This window comes from Muscardinus avellanarius (assembly GCF_963383645.1).
Source record: "Muscardinus avellanarius genome assembly, chromosome: 12".
Taxonomy (NCBI): Eukaryota; Metazoa; Chordata; class Mammalia; order Rodentia; family Gliridae; genus Muscardinus; species Muscardinus avellanarius.
The window spans coordinates 9,255,450-9,277,167 of NC_137798.1; the positions used below are offsets into that span (position 1 = coordinate 9,255,450).

Genomic DNA, 21,718 nt, shown 5'->3' on the forward strand with positions numbered 1-21,718 from the left:
GTCGTTGGAAGATGCCATGGCCAGGCTCTGCTTATGCTGTATGTGTACTTCATTTGCTCAGGAGCTGAGTTTATTATTTATTTATTTATTTTTGCATCTCAGCCATGGTTTCCTAAGAGCAAGAAGGTTGCTGAGTGGAGGTTGTTGGCTCTCTGTAGCACCTGTACTATGTTCTCCCAGTGTGGTCTGGATGGCTGTGACTCCATCTTCAAGACCAACCAATCCCAGCACAGTTCCATGCTTTCTGCCAGAACTATTGGCCAAGACAGGCACATACCTCGGGCAGGCTTGAGCCCACCGCCCGTGCCACACTGACCACTAGCAAGGTCCAAGGCTTAGGTTAGTGCATCCCAAAGGAGCCAGGACCCGGCCTCCAGAGCTAGGAAAGAAACAAACCTCGCACTACTACCCAGGTTGCCTGAGCACGTTTGTAGTCCTGGTTGCTACTGGCAACTGTGTTTCTTTAAACCAAATCAGCTTTGATTGATGATTTCATGAAGAGAGAGTAAGGGACTGAAAGAAAATGAGTCCTTGGTTACAAACTTTACCTTCTCGATCAAGCATAACTGGAAAGCCAAACTCTCCTTGTACTGTTTGATTATGTGTGTGATAGTTTCTACCGTGTAAGGCACTGGGAGGCTTTCTTTTACTTGTAATTGAAACATGCTGAATGGCACAAGAAGTCAGAATGAAGCTATATCTGCCCACTGCTGTCTTTATCTTTGATTTCTTCATCTCCGGGCTCATCCCCGAGCTAGCGATTCTCCATTCGCCTAGCTAGATGATTCTATGGTAGCCGCAGATTTCTATTTTGAGTCTCATCAAATCCATCTATATATTTTTTGGTACCAGGGATTGAACCCATGGACAGTCTACCTCTGAGCTATACCCCCAGCCATTTTTAAATATTTTTTTTTTAACTTTGAAACAAGGTCTCAGTTACTGAGGCTGGCCTTCAAACCTGTGATCTTCCGGTCTCAGCCTCCAAAATACTGTGGTTACAGACATATGCCATCATGCCTGGCTCAATCTGATTCTTCTTCCAAGTATTTTTTAATCGACTCTGGGTCTAGTAGTATGTACATGTGAAGAAAATTAATTTAAAATGTTTGAACTAATAGCCACCCTGCCTTCCTCATTCATTTTTCTTATAATAAAGTTTCAAACATTTTAGTTCCATAAAAATTTCTCTCCAGTTTACATAAGATTTCTTCTCTCAGAGTAATATACTATAATTGTTTTTGTAAGTATCTAACATCTTTAAACTAAATTTTCTGGTTAATTGCTTCTAGTTTCTCTTTGATTTCTATACACAGACTGTTGTCTTTTTGGTCTATGACTTTTAATTCAGTCTATATAATAAAGATTAGAATTTAACCACAGAGCTTTTCAGTCTCTCCTGGCTCAATTATTTTCTCATTAACTTGGCTTTTTTACTCCCTTTTACCCTTGTCCTGCTATATTTATAGAAAACGTTTCTATAACAAAACACCTCTGCCAAGATTTGCTGGTTTTTGTTTCCCCCATGGGTAGTTGGAAGATTGAGTAATGGCAATTTCAGGGTATTTAATATTATCCTCCAACATAGAAATCATTGACAAACTATTGGTGTCGTTGTGTATCTCCTCATGATCAAGAAAACCAGAGATCAGAGAATAGTTGTTAGTGGTAGACAGGGGTTACCTGGCCAAGAAGGTCTACATGGGAGTTGAAACAGAGCAAGAGCTCTGTTCTTCAAGTCTGAGCCCTTGAGTCCTAGGGGCTGCCTCAGCCTAAAAGAAGAATCCTTTCTCTCATTACAATACCCAGAGGAGTTGCCTTATTAAAGGCAACACAAATTCCAGGTGTTCTGCCCTGTCAGTAAGTGGTCCAGGCTAAGGAATTGTTGGCCTTGCTGTGTTATCAAACAGACAGTGTTCCTATCAGTTAGAGCCACGGATGATATCCTTTGATCACATCACTGCAAATGCCAGGAGGCAACGCCTTAGGGTTTGAAAATTCTTCAAATGAAACGTGGAAGGCTACCAGGGATTATTATATGCCAGTCCAGTTTTTATCAGAATGTTGATTCCATTTACCAAGGAGAATTGTAAACGTGTTCTTAATTTTTCTTTGGTATTTTAACTGTAGCTATATAAGAATAGGAGGCAGTAGATGTATATGTATGATGGAAGGAAATATTACAAAATCATAGCCAGGTTTACCCTGTCAATTTTAGCTTTCTTATCCCGAGTAAGGCGTTTCGTGAAACCATTTTTAACTGACCTATGACCCAAATCCTTGCAGAAATAATGAATACCCTCAAAGATTATGAAGTTCAAGTATGTCTAGTCCGTAATCACCTTAAATCTGAATATTTTTAGTTGGTTTTTAAGTTCGTATAGAATAACAATCAATTAAAAGACGGGAGGAGGTAAGAATATTTGAGGGTTGTGGAACGATAGTTCATTGGGAATTGCAAGGAGGAGGATAAATGGAGGTCAGTGGAACAGCGGCACCTAAGCCTTTCTGAACCCTTCGTGTCCCTCCACTTGGAGCACCCACGCCACTCTAAACGTATTAAAATTGTATTAGACTTATTAGAATCAAATGTATTAAATTGCATCGAAGCCGGGCGTGGTGGCTCACGCTTGTAATCCCAGCATTCGGGAGGCTGAGACCTGGAGGATCACGGTTCGCGGACAGCCTCAGCTACTTAGTGAGGCCCTCTGCAACTCAGTGAGACCTGGTTTCAAAATAAAGACTAAAAAATAGGGCTGGGGGTGTATCTCGGAGGTCAAATGGCCCTGGGTTCCATTCCCAGACCGGCAAAAAAATAAAAATAAAAATAAAATAAATAAATAAATTGCATCGAAATGCAACAGCAAATATGATTTTGGAGCATAACTATTGAAAACTCTTTACAGTGGTTAAATTAGAACTCTCAGCAGGTGAACTTACAGGTGGCTGTGATAGACGATCCCTTTGCATGTTGGGATTTCTTATGACAATCTAACACACAAACTGTATTGGTTTTTTTTTCTTTTTTTTTTTTTGGTAGTACTGGGGTTCCTGGAAACCCTTCTACCTCTGGGCTACACTCCCAGACCTATTTTTTATACTTTTTTATTTGGAAACAGGGTCTCTTAACCCGCACAATTCTCCTGTCTCTGCCTCCCAAGTGCGGGGATTACAAGCGTGCACCACCACGCCCGGTAGCGCACAGTTTTCAGACGCCATTGTATGGCTGAATGTTTGCGTGTAATAGTTCGAGGCCCTAGCCCCCAACATGATGGCATTTGGAGGTGGGGCCTTTGGGAGGTGCTTAGGTTTAGAAATGAGGTCATGAAGGTGGGGTTCATGTTGGGATCAGTGTCCTTATAAGAAGGGAAAGACTCACTAGGATTCTCTTTCTCTCTACCATGTAAAGACAGAGAGGAGGTGGGCATCTGCAAACCAGAAAGCATCCCTTAACAGGGACAGTCCTTCCTATCAGGCTCTTCTTTAGCCTAAAATTCTGTCTTCTCAGTAGCATATACTTGATAGTTCTGTCATGATTCTTTGAAAACCTTGAAAAATATCCCCTAGAGGAGTCAGGTATGGTGGCATATGCTTGTAATCCCAGCATTTGGGAGGCTGAGACAGGAGGATCCTGGTTGGAGGACAGCCTAAGCTACTTAGTGGGGCCCTTTGCAACTCAGTGAGACCCTGTTTCAAAATAAAGAATAAAAAAATAGGGCTAGGGGTGTAGCTCGGAGGTAGAATGCTCCTGGGTTCCATCCCCAGTACTGCAAAAAAAAAAAAAAAAAAAAAAAAATCCTCTAGAGAAATCACTGCTGTAAATACATACAATTCTTACTGTAATAGCACAAACGAGAGTGAGGGCATCGTGGTGTTCCTGTTAAATATTCCATACCTCTCTTTGTTTGGCTTCACATTGATGTCGCCAATGATGTGGATGTCTGCGAATTTGATCCGAAATTTGCTCAGAAGAGAAGCCATTCTGAAAATGTAAGAGAAAACCCCTTCACCATTGCACATTTAACTGTTTTCAATACAAATGTATGCGTGTTTGAGTTGAGATATCAAAAGTAATCATATTTTATTTCAGCTTAGCTTTCAGACCGAGCCCTCTGGATTTGGTTTTCATTTCAGTATTTGTTGCACACATTACGTTTAGACCAGCGTATTCCATTGAAGATGGAAAGAAGCACCAGCAGGCACAGACGCTGGGAAGCGCAAATCTAACCCTGCATTTATCTTTCAGGGAGGCTAATACAAATGTGCCCACATCCCCTTATTATTTGAAATAAAGACAAGTTTTAATGCTTACTGGCGTTATTTTGCTGATAATTAATATAGAGTTACTGACAGACTAATAATTATTACATAGTTATCTATTGGATTTTTTTTTTGCTGGTGTCTGATAATTTGGATAAAATTTCAAACTTACAGAAATGCTGTTGGGATAATGCAGAGAACTCCCAGACTCAACAATTATTTAAATTCTGCCCCATTTGACTTTGCCATTTTCTTTCTTTCTTCCTTTCTTTCTTCCCTCCCTTTCTTTCTTTGGAAACCCTTTTACCTCTGGGCTACACTCCTAGACCTATTTTATACTTTTTTACTTGGAAACAGGATTTCTTAAGCCAGCGTGGCTGGCTTGGAACCTGTTTGATTCTTCTGTCTCTGCCTCCCAAGCACAGGGATTACAAGCCTGCACCACCACATCTGGCAAGAGTACACTTTTTGAAATTAAAATAATTAATAATTTTTGTGTGTGTGATATTGGGGATGGAACCCAGGGTCCTTCTACCACCAGGCTATACCTCGAGACCTATTTTTATATATTTTTTGGAGACAGGGTTTCACTAAGTTGCTGAGAACCTCACTAAGCTGCTGAGGCTGGCTTCAAAAAAATTAACAATTTTTAAATCTGTAAACCACCTTCAAATTTTATTAGTTGTACCAGTAAGGTATTAGAAAATTTAATAGATATAAATTGTTATAGCTATCATATTAGTTTTCATTTTTCATTTTGATATACTCTAAGAGAAATTATATGTAAATGTATAAACATACTGTTTTAACTTAAAATAAATGTATGACTATAATTATATTCTTTTTTTTTTTTTTGGTGGTACTGGGGTTCCTGGAAGCCCTTCTACCTCCGGGCTACACTCCCAGACCTACTTTTACATTTTTGTTTGGAAACAGGGTCTCCTAAGCCAGCGCGCGCGGCTGGCTTCGAACCTGCGCGATCCTCCTGTCTCTGCCTCCCAAGCGCGGGGATTACAAGTGTGCGCCACCACGCCCGGCTTATAATTATATTCTTTAATATATGAGTGTGCATGTGTGTGTATCATAATTACATCCTCCCAAGAAGGAGAGGAAAATATAAGAAGCCACTGAATGAGCTGAGAACGGCAAACCCAGCATTCGGTAGGCTGAGATAGGAGGATCTCAGGTTCACTGCCAGCCTCAGCTACTTAGCGAGCCCCTTTGTAACTCAGTGAGGCCTTGCTTCAAAATAAAGAATAAAAAAAGTGTGCTGGGGTGTAGCTTGGAGGTAGAATGCCTCTGGGTTCAATCCCAGTGCCATACAGGGAAAAGGAGAGAGAGGAGGAGGAGGAGGAGGAGGAGGAGGAGGAGGAGGAGGAGGAGGAGGAGGAGGAGGAGTTGCTGACAGCCTCACTAAATTGCTGAGGCTGGCTTTCAACTTGTAGTCCTCCTGTCTCAGCCTCCCAAGTACTGGGATTACAGGCGTGGCCACCACACCGCCCCACCCCGCCAATTTAGTTTTCTTTCGCATATGCTGTGCTAAACTAACTGCCATGAATTAGCAGGTTTAGGTTTGACCAGAAGAAACAACTGTACACAACTTCCACTAGAATCTTCCTTCCTTAGGTGTGTTCACTAATCAGGACAAAATAAACTTTATACAAGATAATGACACTCCAAAATTCCTTCCTCCACCCCCCTCCAGTACCGGAGATCGGACGCGGGCGCGCTCTATCACTGAGCTGCCAACCCTTTCTAGTTCTTATTTTGAGAAAGGGTCTTGCTATGCTGCCCAGGCTCGAACTCACTACCCTCCTGCCTCAGGCTCCCAGATCTCTGGGAATACAGGCACGCACCGCCACACCTCTCCAACAATTCCTCTGGAAAGCATTTGTGGCAGGGGATAAGAGGACTTGGAAGACAGGGATGAGAAAAATTAAGCAAATAATTAATTGACCAATCAAATCAAATAAACATGCAGCCATCTGGGTGGCTTTGTCTTTGAATCTATGGCACCTCCCGAAATTAAAGGCTCAACGGGATAAATACCTGCAAAGACAAACAGGAGAGCCATACTCACGCAATTTTTTCCTCTTCGATGCGGTTGATCTTCCCTCCCACATAAATCCTTAATTTACAGTCTTTCCATTTTTTTCTGAGAGTCAAGATGTACGGGATGAGGAGAGTTAACCCTGGAGTAAAGGGTAAATTATGACCAAAGCCATGTGAATCTCCGACGTAGCGTTTACATCACTTACAACCTATGATGACTCAAAAATGTTTTTCTTCCACTGATAGCATCTTCACGGATCTTCCCATGCAGTTTGTTAAATTTATCAGAACAAGAATTCTGCTCCCTAGCCGGGCGTGGTGGGCGCACGCTTGTCATCCCAGCATTCGGGAGGCTGAGACCGGAGGATCGCGGTTCGCGGACAGCCTCAGCTACTTAGTGAGGCCCTCTGCAACTCAGTGAGACCCTGTTTCAAAATAAAAGAGTAAAAAATAGGGTTGGGGGTGTAGCTCAGAGGTCAAATGCCTCTGGTTCAAGCCCCAAACCTGTAAAAAAAGAATTCTGCTCCCTAGTGATTTTTTTTTTTTTTTTATGGTACTGGGGATGGAACCCAGGGACTTTCTACCTCCAGGCTACACTCCCAGACCTATTTTATATTTTATTTGGAAACAGGGTCTCTTAAACCAGCCGAGGCTGGCTTCGAACCTGCACGATCCTCCTGTCTCAGTCTCCCAAGCGTGGGGGATTACAGTGTGTGCCACCACGCCCGGCTCCTAGTGAATATTTTGAATTTTTATTTTTTACCTCCATCATCAAACAACCACCAGACATCAATTGTTCCTTTTCCTTGTTTCTTTTTAAATTGAGTGCTGGCTTCCACCAGTTTCTGGTTGAACTCTCCCACGTGCATCGACTGGATGGCGTTAACATTGCCGTCTGGAAGGAAATAGAAAAGTGATGCATCTGTTATTTGTCTTTTGAGGGCAAAAACAAAATAACTTTCCAGTAAGCCTACTGATGAAAATATAGAAGAAAGGTCATGAATTCACATTTGTATGCCTGCAGACAAATAGTGAATTCTATTTTCCAAGGAGCAGATATAAGTGGTGAATTCCACAGCAATTTAGATCTTGTTCAGTCAGTAAATAAAATTTTGGTATTGATTTTATGATCACAATTTTCATTATAAACCAGTGGGTTGTTTTCAGATCCTTAGTAATCTGTCGCAGAGTGGATTATCATTAAGGTATGTAGTAATGCTCAGTGATTTGATACAGTGGCTGAAATATCCCCACCATGCTAAATCTCAAATATAAATCTACTAAATAGCTGGACGTGGTGGCGCACGCTTATAATCCCAGCATTCGGGAGGCTGAGACAGGAGGATCGCGGTTCGTGGACAGCCTCAGCTACTTAGCGAGGCCCTCTGCCACTCGGTGAGACCTTGTTTCAAAATAAAGAATAAAAAATAGGGATGGGGGTGCAGCTTGGAAGTCAAATGCCCCTTTGTTCCATGCCCAGACCCGCAAAAAAGAAACAAAAAATTCTACTAAATAATAGTTTCAGATTTACTTGAAAGTTGAACAGTGGTAATTAGGTTTTCTAGAGATAAATAATAGAACAAAATATTCCTTCACTGGAGAATTCATTCAGTAAGTCACAGTATTGGTGTAAATTCCATGAGGGAATGGATGATAAAATTTGCCAGAGACTCTCTGCGTCTTAAAACTCTATTTGGTGTCAAGGGTGGCTTGGCTCATTTTCTGTTTTTTTTTTTTCCCCCCAAGGTGTTTTTTCTTTCTTTTTTCTTTTTTTTTTCTTTTTTCTGAAGCCTAGGTAAAAGTACTTGAGCCATTTGAATCTATGAACGAAATGGGAAAAGTCAACAAGGTATGGTGGTGCATGCCTGTAATCCCATTACTTGGGTGGTGAGCCAGGAGGATCGCCGGCTCAAGAAGGAGCCTCAGCAACTTAGTGAGACCCTGTTCCAAAGTAAAATAAAATAAAATAAAATAAAATAAAATAAAATAAAATAAAATAAAATAAAATAGCTGGGGGTGTAGCTTGGAGATAGAATATCCCTTGGGTTAAATTCCCAGCACCACACATGCACACACACACACACAAAAGAAATAAACAAAAAGAAAAAGAAAAAAAAGGAAATATTGGAAAAATATGCCTACTTGAGTTATAATCAAGGATTCCTATAACTACTTAAAACAAAGTTAAACACAATTTCCACCCTTACTTGGATCCGGTGAAGTGTGCTGGGAATCAGGCCAGCCTTTGAGCAGAACCCTTGTTTCTATTTTCCAGTAGGGGTTTCTTTGTGCACTGTATGTACTATTTCTCATTTCCTTGCCTTTGAAAGTCGTGACTTCCTCGCTCCGTTTCAAAGAGGCGGTGTCAGTGTAGTGCTTAGCGCACATCTGACAGCCCCCTCAGAGCTTCTTCTCTGATCTAGGTTCTAAAGAGGCTTTGTTCTGTTTTTCTCTGTCTCTGTGTTTTGGTTCTGGCAGTTCTGAGACAATTATTTTATATTGTTTCTATATCCCTGGGACTGCAGGGATGTTTGCAGAATGGACCAAGCGCAGCCCTGGCTCACTTTTATGCAAATCAAAGTCTCTGGAGGAGTCATTATGAGCGCCTGGAGGCAGGCTTGGTCTTGATCTAGAACCCCAAAGACTTGTCTTGATCTAGAACCCCAAAGACTTGTCTGCCACTTTGAGCCCAGAGTAATGTATGGGCCCCCTTTAGAGCTGTGTTTGAACTTTTAGGTACTGAAAGCAGTGCCTAACATTACGATGTTGTGTGTTTTGGACACTGAGACAAGCTCAGGTTCAGAGAAGCACTTTTTTTTTTTTTTTTTTTGCCCAAACAAGTGTTATGATGTAGAAACAGTCTTCCAGAACAAATAACGTTAATGAGGACATCCATGTTTCCCACTTCGAAATAGAAAGAGTAAAATATACTGCACTAGGACTTTTGAATTTTTCCTTTGCTTTCCCAGACTGTATATCTTAATAGAGTGTATTTGATGGGTAATTGAGGTTTGCTACAAATAATTGGTAAAGAAAGAGTAGAGTTAGCATTCAAAAATTCTTCTTCATATTTTTGTACCCCCCAAATTCTGATGTAGACCCAACTTTAGACTCAAACACATCGTTTTCATGGTAAATGTAACCGTGGGTAGTAAGTAGTTAGCGCTCCTCCCCCAGTTCATGGAATATTCCAGGAACCTGAGCGTACCCTTAAGTGTTTGAGGTGGGATTATATTTGCATTTCCTATCACTCTGTGTAAATATATAAAAATATTACATGATGAGTGGAATTTCATCCTTGGGCTGGATAGTCAAATAAGCAAACTAAGTCAAATACTTTACAGGGTAGAAGATGGCTTCCTTGATGGGTTAGCCACCGTCAAACTAGACCAGAAGCTTGCTAAGTCCCAGCTTGGATCCTGCTATTTGACTAGGTGACTCTCCCAGAGAGATGATCTTTCCCAGCCTGTGTATAACTTTAGTCACTAGGAAATTTCTGCCTGAAATGCATTTAATATTCTGATTTTTTACCAGTAGAGGTCACTGTGGACCTCATTAAACTCAACCCTGCAGTGTTTTGGAGAGAAGACAAAAAAAAAAAGAAATCATTTTTGAATCACCTGTTATAAAATTTATCACAAATGCTCCCATTCTTTGGTCTTCTATCCCTGAGATGCATACCAAGAATTTACAGATAAATTTGCCACTCAACCAAAAATAGATTGGTATTAATTAGTATTAGGCAAGTTTTAAGTCCATCCTGGTTTGTCGGAAGGATGCCTTTTAAAATTTTTATTTATTTTTTTAATCAAGCATTTTATTTTTTATTAATAAATTTTTATTGGTGATTGTAGTCATACATCTTAATGGGATAAAAAAAAAACTTGTGGAGATATACATGCACACATCACCCTGCCTTTTTATTTTTTTAATTAAGCTTTTAGATGTCAACTAGTCAACTTTAAATTCATTAAGATATATGTAAGGTAAGGTGGGTATAGATACACAGTTTGAGTATTGGTTCTTAAATTTCTAGCCCCTTTCAATTTCAAGCAGAACATTACTATTTGAAGGCACTCAATCTACTTAAGTGCTATAAAACTCCTAAACCAAATACTACTTTTTAAAATAATTTTTACAGCAAGATGGCACAAAATACTTAATGATCTTGATAAATGACAGTGGCTTCTACCTTTACTCCATAATACCTTCTTGGAAGAATTCTTCAGTTCCTCCCTCTACTCTGTCCTCATTTTTGATATTTTTAATTTTTTTTTAATCTATCTATTTATTTATTTATTTATTTTTGCGGGACTTGGGGGGTGGAACCCAGGGGCATCCTACCTCCGAGCCACACCCCCAGCCCTATTTTTTATTCTTTAGTTTGAAACAGGGTCTCGCTGATTGCAAAGGGCCTCACTAAGTAGCGGAGGCTGTCCGCGAACCGCGATCCTCCTGTCTCAGCCTCCCGAATGCTGGGATGACAAGCGTGTGCGCCATCACGCCCGGCTTCAGTTCTCGTGTTTTGGAGATGCTCCGATAGTGGCTCCTCTCAAAACCCAGCTTGCCAATTTCTAAAAGCACTTACCTTTTTTGGGAGTTGGCTTAGTAACGTTCAACTTGCCAGCTTTCTTAAATAAACCTCGAAGGCCTCCACTCCCTTCTCCACCCTCGTTGTCTTTGATAGTGGCCTCCAGTGACAGCCTCTCCTGTTCCAATTTTTCTAATTCATCTGGGAAAAGAAAAAACAAAAGTCCGCCGCTTAACTCGGATAAAATTTCTAGAAACAAGCCGATGAACTGAGTGTTTGAAACGGTGCGTAGGGTAATACAATTGTTAGGTGTCAAAATGTGATATTCTTCTGAATGATTAGTAAAAGTGATATTATTTCAGTAAATTGGATTCAGAAAATAATAATAAGTGGCTCATAAAAATAGCTGTCTGCGTTAAGCTAGCGTACTCCAGGTTACTGGGTCTTTATTTGTGAAGACGGGAAGGCTAGTGCGCTCTGTCCTTAGTCACCACCAAACCAAACACACAGCTTACCTGCTCTCTCTATGTGACCCTGTTTCAAACTAAAGACTAAAAAATAGGGCTGGGGGTACCACTCAGAGGTAGAATGACCCTGGGTTCTATCCCCAGTACTGTACCAAAAACAAACAAACAAACAAACAAACTGCAGAATAAGAATTAAGGAAAGATAGATCTCATAACTTCTTTTTGTGTGTGGTACTGGGGTTACTGGAAGCCCTTCTACCTCTGGGCTACACTCCCAGACCTATTTTTTATATTTTAATTTGGAAACAGGGTCTCTTAAACCAGCGCGGCTGGCTTCGAACCTGCGCGATCCTCCTGTCTCCGCCTCCCAAGCGCGGGGATTACAAGCGTGCGCCACTACGCCCGGCATAATAAACTTTTTTTGTGTGTGGTACTGGGGATGGAACCCAGGGGCATTCTACCTCCAAGATATACCTTCAGCCTTATTCTTTATTTTGAAACAGGGTCTCACTGAGTTGCAACGGGCCTCACTAAGTACCTGAGGCTGTCCTCGAACTGTGATCCTCCTGTGTCAGCCTCCCAAATTCTGGGATTACAAGCGTGAGCCACCAAGCCTGGCTCATAATGAACTTCTATGAGCTCCCGGTAAAAACTGCAGTGAAAAATCGCCCAGCACCGATTGCTTCTATTAAGCAAAATACTTTGTGGCGTGGGTGACTGAATTCAGAGAACTGAAAGCTGAGACTTCTGTGTGCCCCTCAGAGTTCACGGTGCTATAAAGGCCCTCAGGACACTGGAGTCTAAAACAAGAGTCTAGCTGTGCAAAAGTTCCTGCCCAAGGTTGAGACCCACCATCCGAGCTTTGATGTTGGATTTGACTTCCTTTTATCTTTATTGGATTCTGATTGCGACCAAAAATAAAAAAAAAATAAAAAAATCCTAACTGCTATGTCATTCTTTGAATTCCTCTTTGACCACTACTTCCCTGAGATCAGGGTGAATAAGATTTTCAAAGCCGTCATATGACAGCTCTAATCTGATGAGTTCTAAGCTCCGGCTTAGGCTGGCAAGGTGGCCCTCTGCTCACATCTCCTCATCCTACTGTCTGCTCAGAACGATGCCTTAGAGAATGAGCAATGTTCTAAAGGCCGAGGGAGGGCAGAACACCTAAGACTCAGTGTTACCAAACACGGATAGGACTTCTGTAAATGTCTACCCGGTCCCCGGGAGCTTCTTACCCTCTCTCTCTGCTCAGGAGAGCTACACAAACTCCAGACTTGTCAGTTATGTGCCAGCTGAACTCTCCCGGGACGGTTACCTCCCTACACGCTGCTGTTCCTCAGCTGCACGGAATTCTCTGGCCCCTTTCCAGGTCTTAGCAATTAATCTTTTGCCAGTGGCACGAGATTTCAGGTCAAATCACCCATGTGATTTCCACAAAGCTTCAAAGGGTCTCAAGACCAGCAGCTATAGAAAACCGGAGAAATCAGGCTGATGGTCTCAGAGTTCAGACTGGAGTTGCTCCCCCGCCCCCCCATGTTGCAAACTACAACCGGAGTGGGGGGTTGTGACCCGGCGGAGCTCAGCAGCTGGCTTTATAAGACATTAGGCAAGTCGTTGACTATGTCTGTGCCTCAGATCTCCTATATGTGGAACAGAAAATTGTTACCCCTTCCCACCCTCTTAGCATTGCAAAAGGAAGAAACAACTGTTTTGGCAGAGCACTTTGGGGCTCCTTTAAAGAACAGTGTTCCTACCTTCTAAAGGGTATCTGAACTTCTGGACATGGGACTATTCATGCAAAGCGCACTAGGTATTTTTTAAAAAAAAACCTGGGAGGTAACAGTAGTGTGTGTGTGTGTGTGTGTTAGTGGGGATTGAACCCAGGGGCATTCTACCTCTTAGTAAACCCCCATATTTTTATTGTTTATTTTGAAACAGGGTCTTTCTAGGTTGCTGAGAGCCTCCCTAAGTTGCCGAGACTGGCCTTGAACCTATGATCCTCCCGTCTCTGCCTCCCAAGTATTGGGATCCCAAGTGTGTGCCACCACGCCCAACATAATAGTTACTATTTATTGCACACTTTGGGGTGCCAGGGACAGTGCTGCATTTGACTGCTCCCCAAACAAATCAGAGATAGTTACTGTTATCATCCTCCTTTTATAGATGGAGATACTGAAGCTCACAAAATATCATCTGGCAGTTATAGGATTCAAATGCCAAAAAAAGAGCTCGGGTCGACTCCATCTTCTTCATGTCTCCTACCGTGAATATTTTCTTGTGGCTAATTACTATTACTTTGTAGTTATTTTATTAACCTTCCCCTCTCCATCGGTAGATGGATTTAAACGCTTTCAGGCATGGGGTGCAATGCTAAGTTGATCCTCCCAAATGGTAGCCCCTGGGACATGGAATTTAAAAAGGACACGAGCCGGGTGTGGTGACTCAGCCTGTCATCCCAGAAGCTGGGAGGCCGAGACAGGGCGATCACAGGTTTGAGGCAACTTCTGCTACTTAGTGAGACCCCCGGTAAGTTAATGAGACCTTGGCTCAAAATAAAAGTATAATAAAATAGATCTGGGAGTATATCTCAGAGGTAGAATACCCCTGGGTTCCATCTCCAACACGCACGCGCGTGCGCGCACACACACACACACACGACTCTCAAGGTATGACTGTACATGGAACGTTCCCCAGATCAACAGCTGAGACAACTGGACTCTGTTTTAACTGCTGTGTTGATGGGGCCCTAGCTGTTATTCAGCCATCTATCGGGGTATCACTAAGGGCGGTGTGTGTGTGTGTGTGTGTGTGTGTGTGTGTGTGTGTGTGTGTGTGTGTGGAGGGGGAGGGGGTGGCCTTTTTACAACCCTCTTAAAGGTGCTTATTTTTAAGCTTTTTGGAGGCAACTGTTAGGGCTTCCCTTGAAGAGAAAGTGTTTCTATTTTCTTTCTTTTCTCTTTTCTTTTTCTTTTTTTTTTTTGAGCAGGCTCCAGCATACCCTGCGATTTGCCACTAATTGCCCTGCTCTTTGTCCTCTAGTTTGGACTAAGATAAATCCTCTTTTGTAAGGAAGTCAGTGGCTGAGCGAATGGGAGCGGCTCCAGGCGTCTGCTCCAAGGCAAGCCCACAGCCCACCCAGGGCACACAAACGGAGAAATCCCAGGCCCGAGGGACAAAAGCGGATTTTGTTTGGATGCTTCAGATTGAGTAGTTCCTTCAAAGGCCATAAAGACAGAAGCTGACAGTCTATTCTGAAAGCTAAAATTGGCTGGCTTCGCCATCTTGGATTTTCAGACCCAATGACACAGTGGTGTGGTTCCCACTTGCTCAGCGAATTTGCATTTTCCTATCAGGGATAAAGCTTAATTATTCACTTTGCAGGTGACCTAAGGCCTCCTTCTGTGCACTCCCTCTTTTTCACTTTTTAGCGCCGAATGGAAGTGATGCTTTCATCGTCTGTTCTTCTGAATGACCTAACTGCGGGATTCATACCTCTGTTTGCGTGGGAAATCAAGAGTAGGCTTTGTCAAGATGTTTTTTTTTTCAACGAGAATATTGGCCAGTTGACTTGCAAAAGTACACCTTTAGTCATATGGGGGCGCGAGTCAAGTCAGAACCAAAGGAGAGGTACAAGTGGATGTCTACTGGGCTGACAGAGACCATTTATTCCATCACTACAATTGCCGCCGCCGCCACCACCACACTTTAATGTTTGAGAACTGTGGAGCGCTTTCCACATAGTCTCTGGTACTTATTCCGGGGCACAGGCCGAGCTGACATTAAGAAACTTGGGCTGAAAAGAAAATCTGGGATCAGAAAGTTACAAGTGATCTGTCCAAGGCTGCACAGCTCTAAGCCTCCTACTTCAGATTTTAGTATGTATCCGTCTTTACTTTCTTCTGCAGTGATAGGCCCTGACTAAATATCAGCTTGTCCTTCTCCCTTTTCAAGATTTTAGGAGACTCCCTGAAGTCATAATGGTAGACATAAAAGCTCATACTTTAATGCCTTTTCAGTGCGAGTGAGTTTCTTTTTTTTTTTTCTTTTTCCTTTTTGGTACCAGGGCTGGAACCCAGGGGCATTCTACCTTCAAGCTACACCCCTAGCCTTAGTTTTTATTCTTTATTTTGAAACAGGGTCTCACTGAGTTGCGAAGGGCCTTACTAAATAGTAGCTGAGGCTGTCCAAAAATCGCAATCCTCCTGTCTTAGCCTCCCAAATGCTGGGATTACAAACATGCGCTGCCACACGGAGCATGAGTTTCTAACCAGTTTCCTGATTCACGCCCTGAACAGTTCTCAGAGAACACAGGGTGACCCTGGAGCCGCCTCTTCATGCACATGCCAACACTGTTTTGAACAGTAGTTACTCTATTTTTCAACTGCTTTATAAATTGATTGGTAACCAATTGGAGTGACTATATTTTGAAATTCAATCTATATTTTGAAATTCAATTCAAAATTGCCTCAAATATTCTATCAGACTGTCTTTTTTTTTCTTTTCTAAAGATGTCTTTTAGAAATAGACAGCAGTCTACAAATCACCATCTGCTTTGAATCTTAAGGAGAGAGAACAGACAGTATCTGACAGCAGAAGGGAGAGCAGAGAAACCCACTGGGGAGTCGCATCCCCTCCCATTTTACAGCATCCCTTTTCTTTATTAATTATTAAATTACGTTTCTTTCCTCAGTCAATCAACTGAAAGCCATAAATGCTTGGATAAATCAAGGTGCTGAACCCCGGGTGACGTCTGGTTGAACTGAAGGCAGGAAGCAATCCTGCAGTGGTCGCCTTACAATCAAGTAATTATTTACTACGCTGCCATCTGTCTCTATTTGCTAAGCCACTCGATCAGACACAGTGAGTGGTATCACCATGCTCTGAGATGGTCATAAATCGTGCGGTACTTACTTGACCACGATATGTTGCAAATCACATCTCATCTCTCTATTTACTACTCGTACAATTCAGACTCTTTGCTGTAGTTGGCCAACTTGCTAAATACAGGAAGCAAATAATATGAAATACTGCGTGTATGTGTGCGTGTGTGTGTGTGTGTGTGTGTATTGTTGTTATTGTTGTTATTGTTGTTGTTATCAGTCAGTACATTAATTTATTAACAGAAAGTATTACTCATCAATAGCAGGAACGTCACTACAATATACAAGTTGGAATGTTACGAGCATCAATCTTATTTATACCATGTTATTCGCTTCGCATAAGCCTGTGATACCCTATAGAAATAATTGTCATTAGCTGGTAAATTACCTAGAAAGCTGATTTCTATTCACTGCTTTATTAACTACCGTGTATGGGCTCTCTGGATTGCTAATATTTCCTTTAAATTATAATCTGTGATGACACTATGGTGCCCGTGTTGGGAAAGCTATGATGATAATCATTAACATAGTAAAATGCAATACTTAAGATTTATCAGGCTCTTATTAAGCCCTAGATTACAGCATAATACAATGAAACGCAAGCTTATTTCTTCCAATTCAAAATCTAATATGAGATTTGTGTCATAAATTGCACAAACTTCAAAATAACGCACGGAACTGTGACATAAAGTTAATTTCTATCATTATGCTGTTGTTTTCCTCATGTTCTTGGAGTGTTTGTGTAATACTGTGGTTTTTTTTCGTTTGTTTACCCTAGATGGTTGTTACTTCTAATTATTTTATTAGCAACCAACTGTGTTTCCCCTTTCTTGACTAAGAAGCAGAAATATTTCAAACATCAAAGTTGATTTAAATAGGATACGTCCCCTGGGAAACTTCTGGGGGATGCAGTTCATTACCAGGGTTCTTTGAGAAATAGCACAGCAGTTGGTTGCTGTATTGCTTTATAGACATAAATTTCCACTTTATACACATAAATATCCCGATTTCCACTTCCTCTCAGATCTTATTTCATGGATTGCCTCTTCTTTACCTTCATTTTTTTTTTTTTTTTTTTTTTGTGGTACTGGGAATGGAACCCAGGGACATTCTATCCCCGAACTACACTCCCAGCCCTATATTTTATTCTTTATTTTGAAACAGGGGTTCACTGAGTTGCAGAGGGCCTCACTAAGTAGCTGAGGCTGTCCGCGAACCATGATCCTCCTGTCTCAGCCTCTCAAATGTTGGGATGATAAGCGTGCGCCGCCAAGCCCGGCTTTGCCTTCATCTTTGATGGGCTGCCCATTTCCTCAGCCCAGGCTGCCTTCTTATAGTCTCTAGCTCTCCGACAGCCAATCACCGCAGCCACTCCATCCCTCTCTGGCCCAGTGTCCCAGGAGATTGGCCACACCAGGTTCTCTGCCTTGCCATCAGTCTCTCCTCTGCCCACTGCAATCTGGGCCATGATAGTATTTCTCTGGAGCAATTGTTCTCACTAAGACTGTGCTATACCGTTCACATTTTGTTCACTATCCATCTTACTGGACTTTCCGGCGATACTTCACAATGTTGATTATCCCCCCCACCCCCTTTCTGAACGCTCTGCCCTCTGGCCCCCGGCTTCCATGACACCAGCTTCCCGGTTCCTTTGCCTTCTGCCCTTTCCTTCTCTGCCCTCCTTGGGGCCTTCTTCCTGTGCCTTGAAACTCTCAACTATGCACACTCTTGGTTTTTTTTTTTTCCCCTAGAGTTATTATTTCAATATCCACCTTAACTACAAAGTCTCTTAGATTCGTTTCCTAGGGGTGCCATAAATAAAACCCCACACATTGGGTGGCTTAAACAACAGAAATTAATTTTCTCACAATTCTGGAGATTTCACCATCAAGGTATTAGTACAGATTATTTATTCCGAGGCTACATCCTTGGTTTGAAGGGAGCGGCCTGCTCACCATGTCTGCACATGTCTGTGTCCTATTCTCTTTTTATAAGGACTCCATTAAAACAGTCCTACTAAGACGACCCCCATTCTATGATACTTGCACCTTTAAGGATCCTGTCTCTAAATATAGTCCCATTGTGAGGTACTAAGGTTAGGACCTGAACACACTTGAAATGCGTGGGCACAATTTAGCCAGTGACATCTAAATCTATATTGCAGAGTTAGATTTCTTCCTCAAGACTAGGACTTTTTACTGATATTGAACACTAGCAGAAGGATTTTCCACAGGAAATTAAAATTGAGCGAGGCCTCTCCTCAGTAAGCCTACCCTTCTGCTTGCATTTCTGTTGATCGGCCAGGAAGATTTTTCTTCCCTCTTCCCTTTCCCGTGGCCTCCATGTACAACCAAACCCCCAGGGATGCGCTATGGAACTGAGATGCTTCTCAACTCTGTTCTTTCCCCCCCGCATTCCTGTGAAGGCTCCCCCATTCAAGTTGGTACCTGCGTTTGCTTTGATTATTGTAAAAAATCTTTCTTTTTTTGGTCTCTGTTTCCATTTTAATCATCTTTGAATCCTTCCTCATATAACTGAAAAAGCATGATCTGTAAAATTCACGTGAAGGACCACATTATCCCTTCACTTCCATCTCTTCGGGGCGGTCCTCATTATCTACAAAATATGGTCTGCAGTATTTAATATGACAGAGGACGCTGGTAAAATCTTGACCCTCCCTCTTTGGGGCCGTCTCAGAGTTCATCATCTTCTACTTGGGTTTCACTTGGTAACACGAATCCATATCCCAGTCCACCGTGTCTCCGTCTAAATCTTCACCAGTGCTCTATTTGCCAAGAATGCTGACCCCCCAAACCTCTCCTTCTTTTCCATCCCTCAGCCTCACTGGTTAATTCCTACCCATTCACTAAATCTCAATCAAATTTCCTCCAGGAAGCCTTTTTGGGATCAACTGCTCCCCCCGTCTCTCTTCCACATAATACCTTATTTATATCCATTAATCCATCATTACACTAATAATATATCCATTTCCCTTACTAGGAGGTCAGTCTCTCTCTCTGACATTGCCAATGACTCTGTTATAAAAACTGTCTCACTGTTTCTCTCTCTCTCTCTCTCTCTCTCTCTCTCTCTCTCTCTCTCTCTCTCCCTCTCTCTCTCTCTCTCTCTGTCTGTCTTTTTTTGCAGTACTGGGGATGGAACCCAGCAGCATTTACCTCCGAGCTACACTCCCAGCCCTATTTTTTATTCTTTATTTTGAAACAGGGTCTGAGTTGCAGAGGGCCTCACTAAGTAGCTGAGGCTGTCCTTGAACTGGGATCCTCCTGTCTCAGACTCCCGAATGCTGGGATTAGAAGCATGCACCAACACGCCCAGATAGATGTGAGACTCTTGGGGGTACAGACCAAGCTTATTTATCTTCTCCTACCAGCCTTTTCTCCCACACTATGCCTGCTACATAGTAGGTACCCCAAATTATCCCACTGTCTTTGTGTCTTGTTATCAGCCGGCTCTATTTTGAAGTTCAGCTGCAGAGATGGACTCCAGGTACTGCCTAACACTTTAAGTAACTCTTTAAATATTCTCCTCGTTTCATACACAAAAAGGGTACATTTAAATTCTAAGACTAGACACGTATACCAACTTCTCTACAGGGAAAACAGAGAGAGCCACTAATCAGAATTAGTGTTTCTGCCTCTGACTTAGATTAGTGATTCACAGCATGATATATTCAGGTTTATTTCCACGTTAGCGACAAACCCGTTCATCGACTCTTAGAAGCGAAATAGCTGTTTTTCCGAGGACAGAATTAATCTTCATTTCCTGAAACATCTTGCGGAAATTAGTTTGGCTGGCTATTTTACTGAAGGTGTTTATTTTCCTTGATGCTGCTTCGTGGTTATGTTGATAAGAAAAGTAACTGATGACTACTTTGAATTAGCCTCCACTTCTGGGTAGCAGGGCGAAGGCCACTTGTGTTGGTAGTGGGGAAAACACGAGGGGGAGTGTCCACGGAGCGGGTCAGCATTAGAAGTTAAGCCTCCACCACTGGGAGCTTTGTCTCTGGAGTCAGCTGCTCTATCCCCACCACCTAGAACATGTGCAGTAGATTTGTGTTGGTTGAATAAAGAAAGAACGTACCTTGTACCTGGAGAACCTGAGAGATGTCAAAGCCTTGGCTGATTCTGACTATGACCACGCCGATCTCAAAATCAAATGCGTCACTGGAAGGGGAAGCAAGCTGTTAGTCTTTTAAACGACTCCTTTAACCCTCAAGCTGTGGACCAATGTTAAACTTACATCTAGAATTTTAATTTTTTTGTGTGTGTGGTGCTGGGGATTGTATTGAGGGGCATTCTACCTCTGAGCTACACCCCCAGTCTGATTTTTTATCCTTTCTTTTGAAACAGGGTCTCACTGAGTTGCAAAAGACCTCACTAAGTAGCCGAGGCTGGCTATGAACCCGGATCCTCCTATCTCAGCCTCCCAAGTACTGGGATTACCAGGGTGCACCATCATGCCCAGCTTATATCTAAGATTTTGATGTCATTAAACCATTAAAACTCACTTTGGAATATAGCTAAGAACTGATGCCTTTCCTATTTGTTTATTCTTCCTCCATATTTTTCAAAAACATATTCTGGGTAGAGGTCAGTAAATTATTCACTCGATAGCCAATGCATCCAAATAATGCTATCAACTAAACTTTTGCTGCAGACCCCGTTATGTACCTTCATATTTACTTATTTCTCTTTGCGGTACTGGGGCAAAACCGAGAGGCCCTCATTTCATACACAGATTTCATGCACATACTCATTTATACCACGGAGCTATCTTTCCATCCTTTCTTATTTGGAGGCTAACTTGCCTAGAGTGGCCTTGAACTTACAATCTTCCTATTCTGCCCCTGAGTCACCGGGTTTACAGACCTGTGCCACTGTTCCTGGCTTGTTCCATTATTCTGAAAATAGCAAAATCTCTTACCAAGTGAGAAAAACAATCGGATATATTTAGAACTGTTTACAGGCTTCAAAGACCCTTTGAAATTCCTAGCTTCCCCTCCCTGCCACAAGGAGGAGTCCTTCTACAGTATTTCTGATGCAAGTCCAGGGATCAACGTGTCTCTGGTGCCTCTCAGGAACTTTCACTATCGACTCTGGACAGGCCGTTTGGAGTGATGCTTTCCTTGCAAGCCCTCCCTAGTTGAAGATGGCTCTGGCGCCTTCTCTACACCCAACCCAATGAAATCAGACCAATGAAGGAAAATAAAGTCAGACCCATGAAGAGAAATTATGGCTCTTTCCTTTTTTCTCTGTTCCTGTAGCACATGTTTTCTCTGGTTGTAAATACGGAAGCAAACCACTGAACCACTGGAGTCATCTAAAAATTCTTTTTTCCATGGGAATTTTCTTATCCAATTTGCAGTGCGGCTGAGACCCAGAAGCCCTTACCATTAGGCAACCCACCCCCGGGAACAATGCAGCTTTGATTATCCCACCAAATGCAAACAAGTTTTCAATAGCCTGCGTTGACTTGAACTTTCAGATTATGATATAAGCAAGCTC

General features: G+C 42.2%; 1 protein-coding gene across 3 annotated transcripts in view; it reads right to left on the bottom strand.

Annotated features, from left to right (window-relative positions):
• The window catches only part of SLC12A1 (solute carrier family 12 member 1), a gene marked incomplete at both ends in the record, with an annotated part of 95,653 nt that overhangs the window by 4,661 nt on the left and 69,274 nt on the right, over positions 1–21,718 (bottom strand). For all 3 annotated transcript variants that reach the window (XM_080707560.1, XM_080707559.1, XM_080707561.1), the window contains 5 exons: positions 3,896–3,982; positions 6,341–6,452; positions 7,076–7,207; positions 10,901–11,044; positions 20,295–20,377. In XM_080707560.1, the coding sequence (XP_080563686.1) occupies positions 3,896–3,982; positions 6,341–6,452; positions 7,076–7,207; positions 10,901–11,044; positions 20,295–20,377 (558 nt within the window). The remainder of the gene's footprint in view (positions 1–3,895; positions 3,983–6,340; positions 6,453–7,075; positions 7,208–10,900; positions 11,045–20,294; positions 20,378–21,718) is intronic.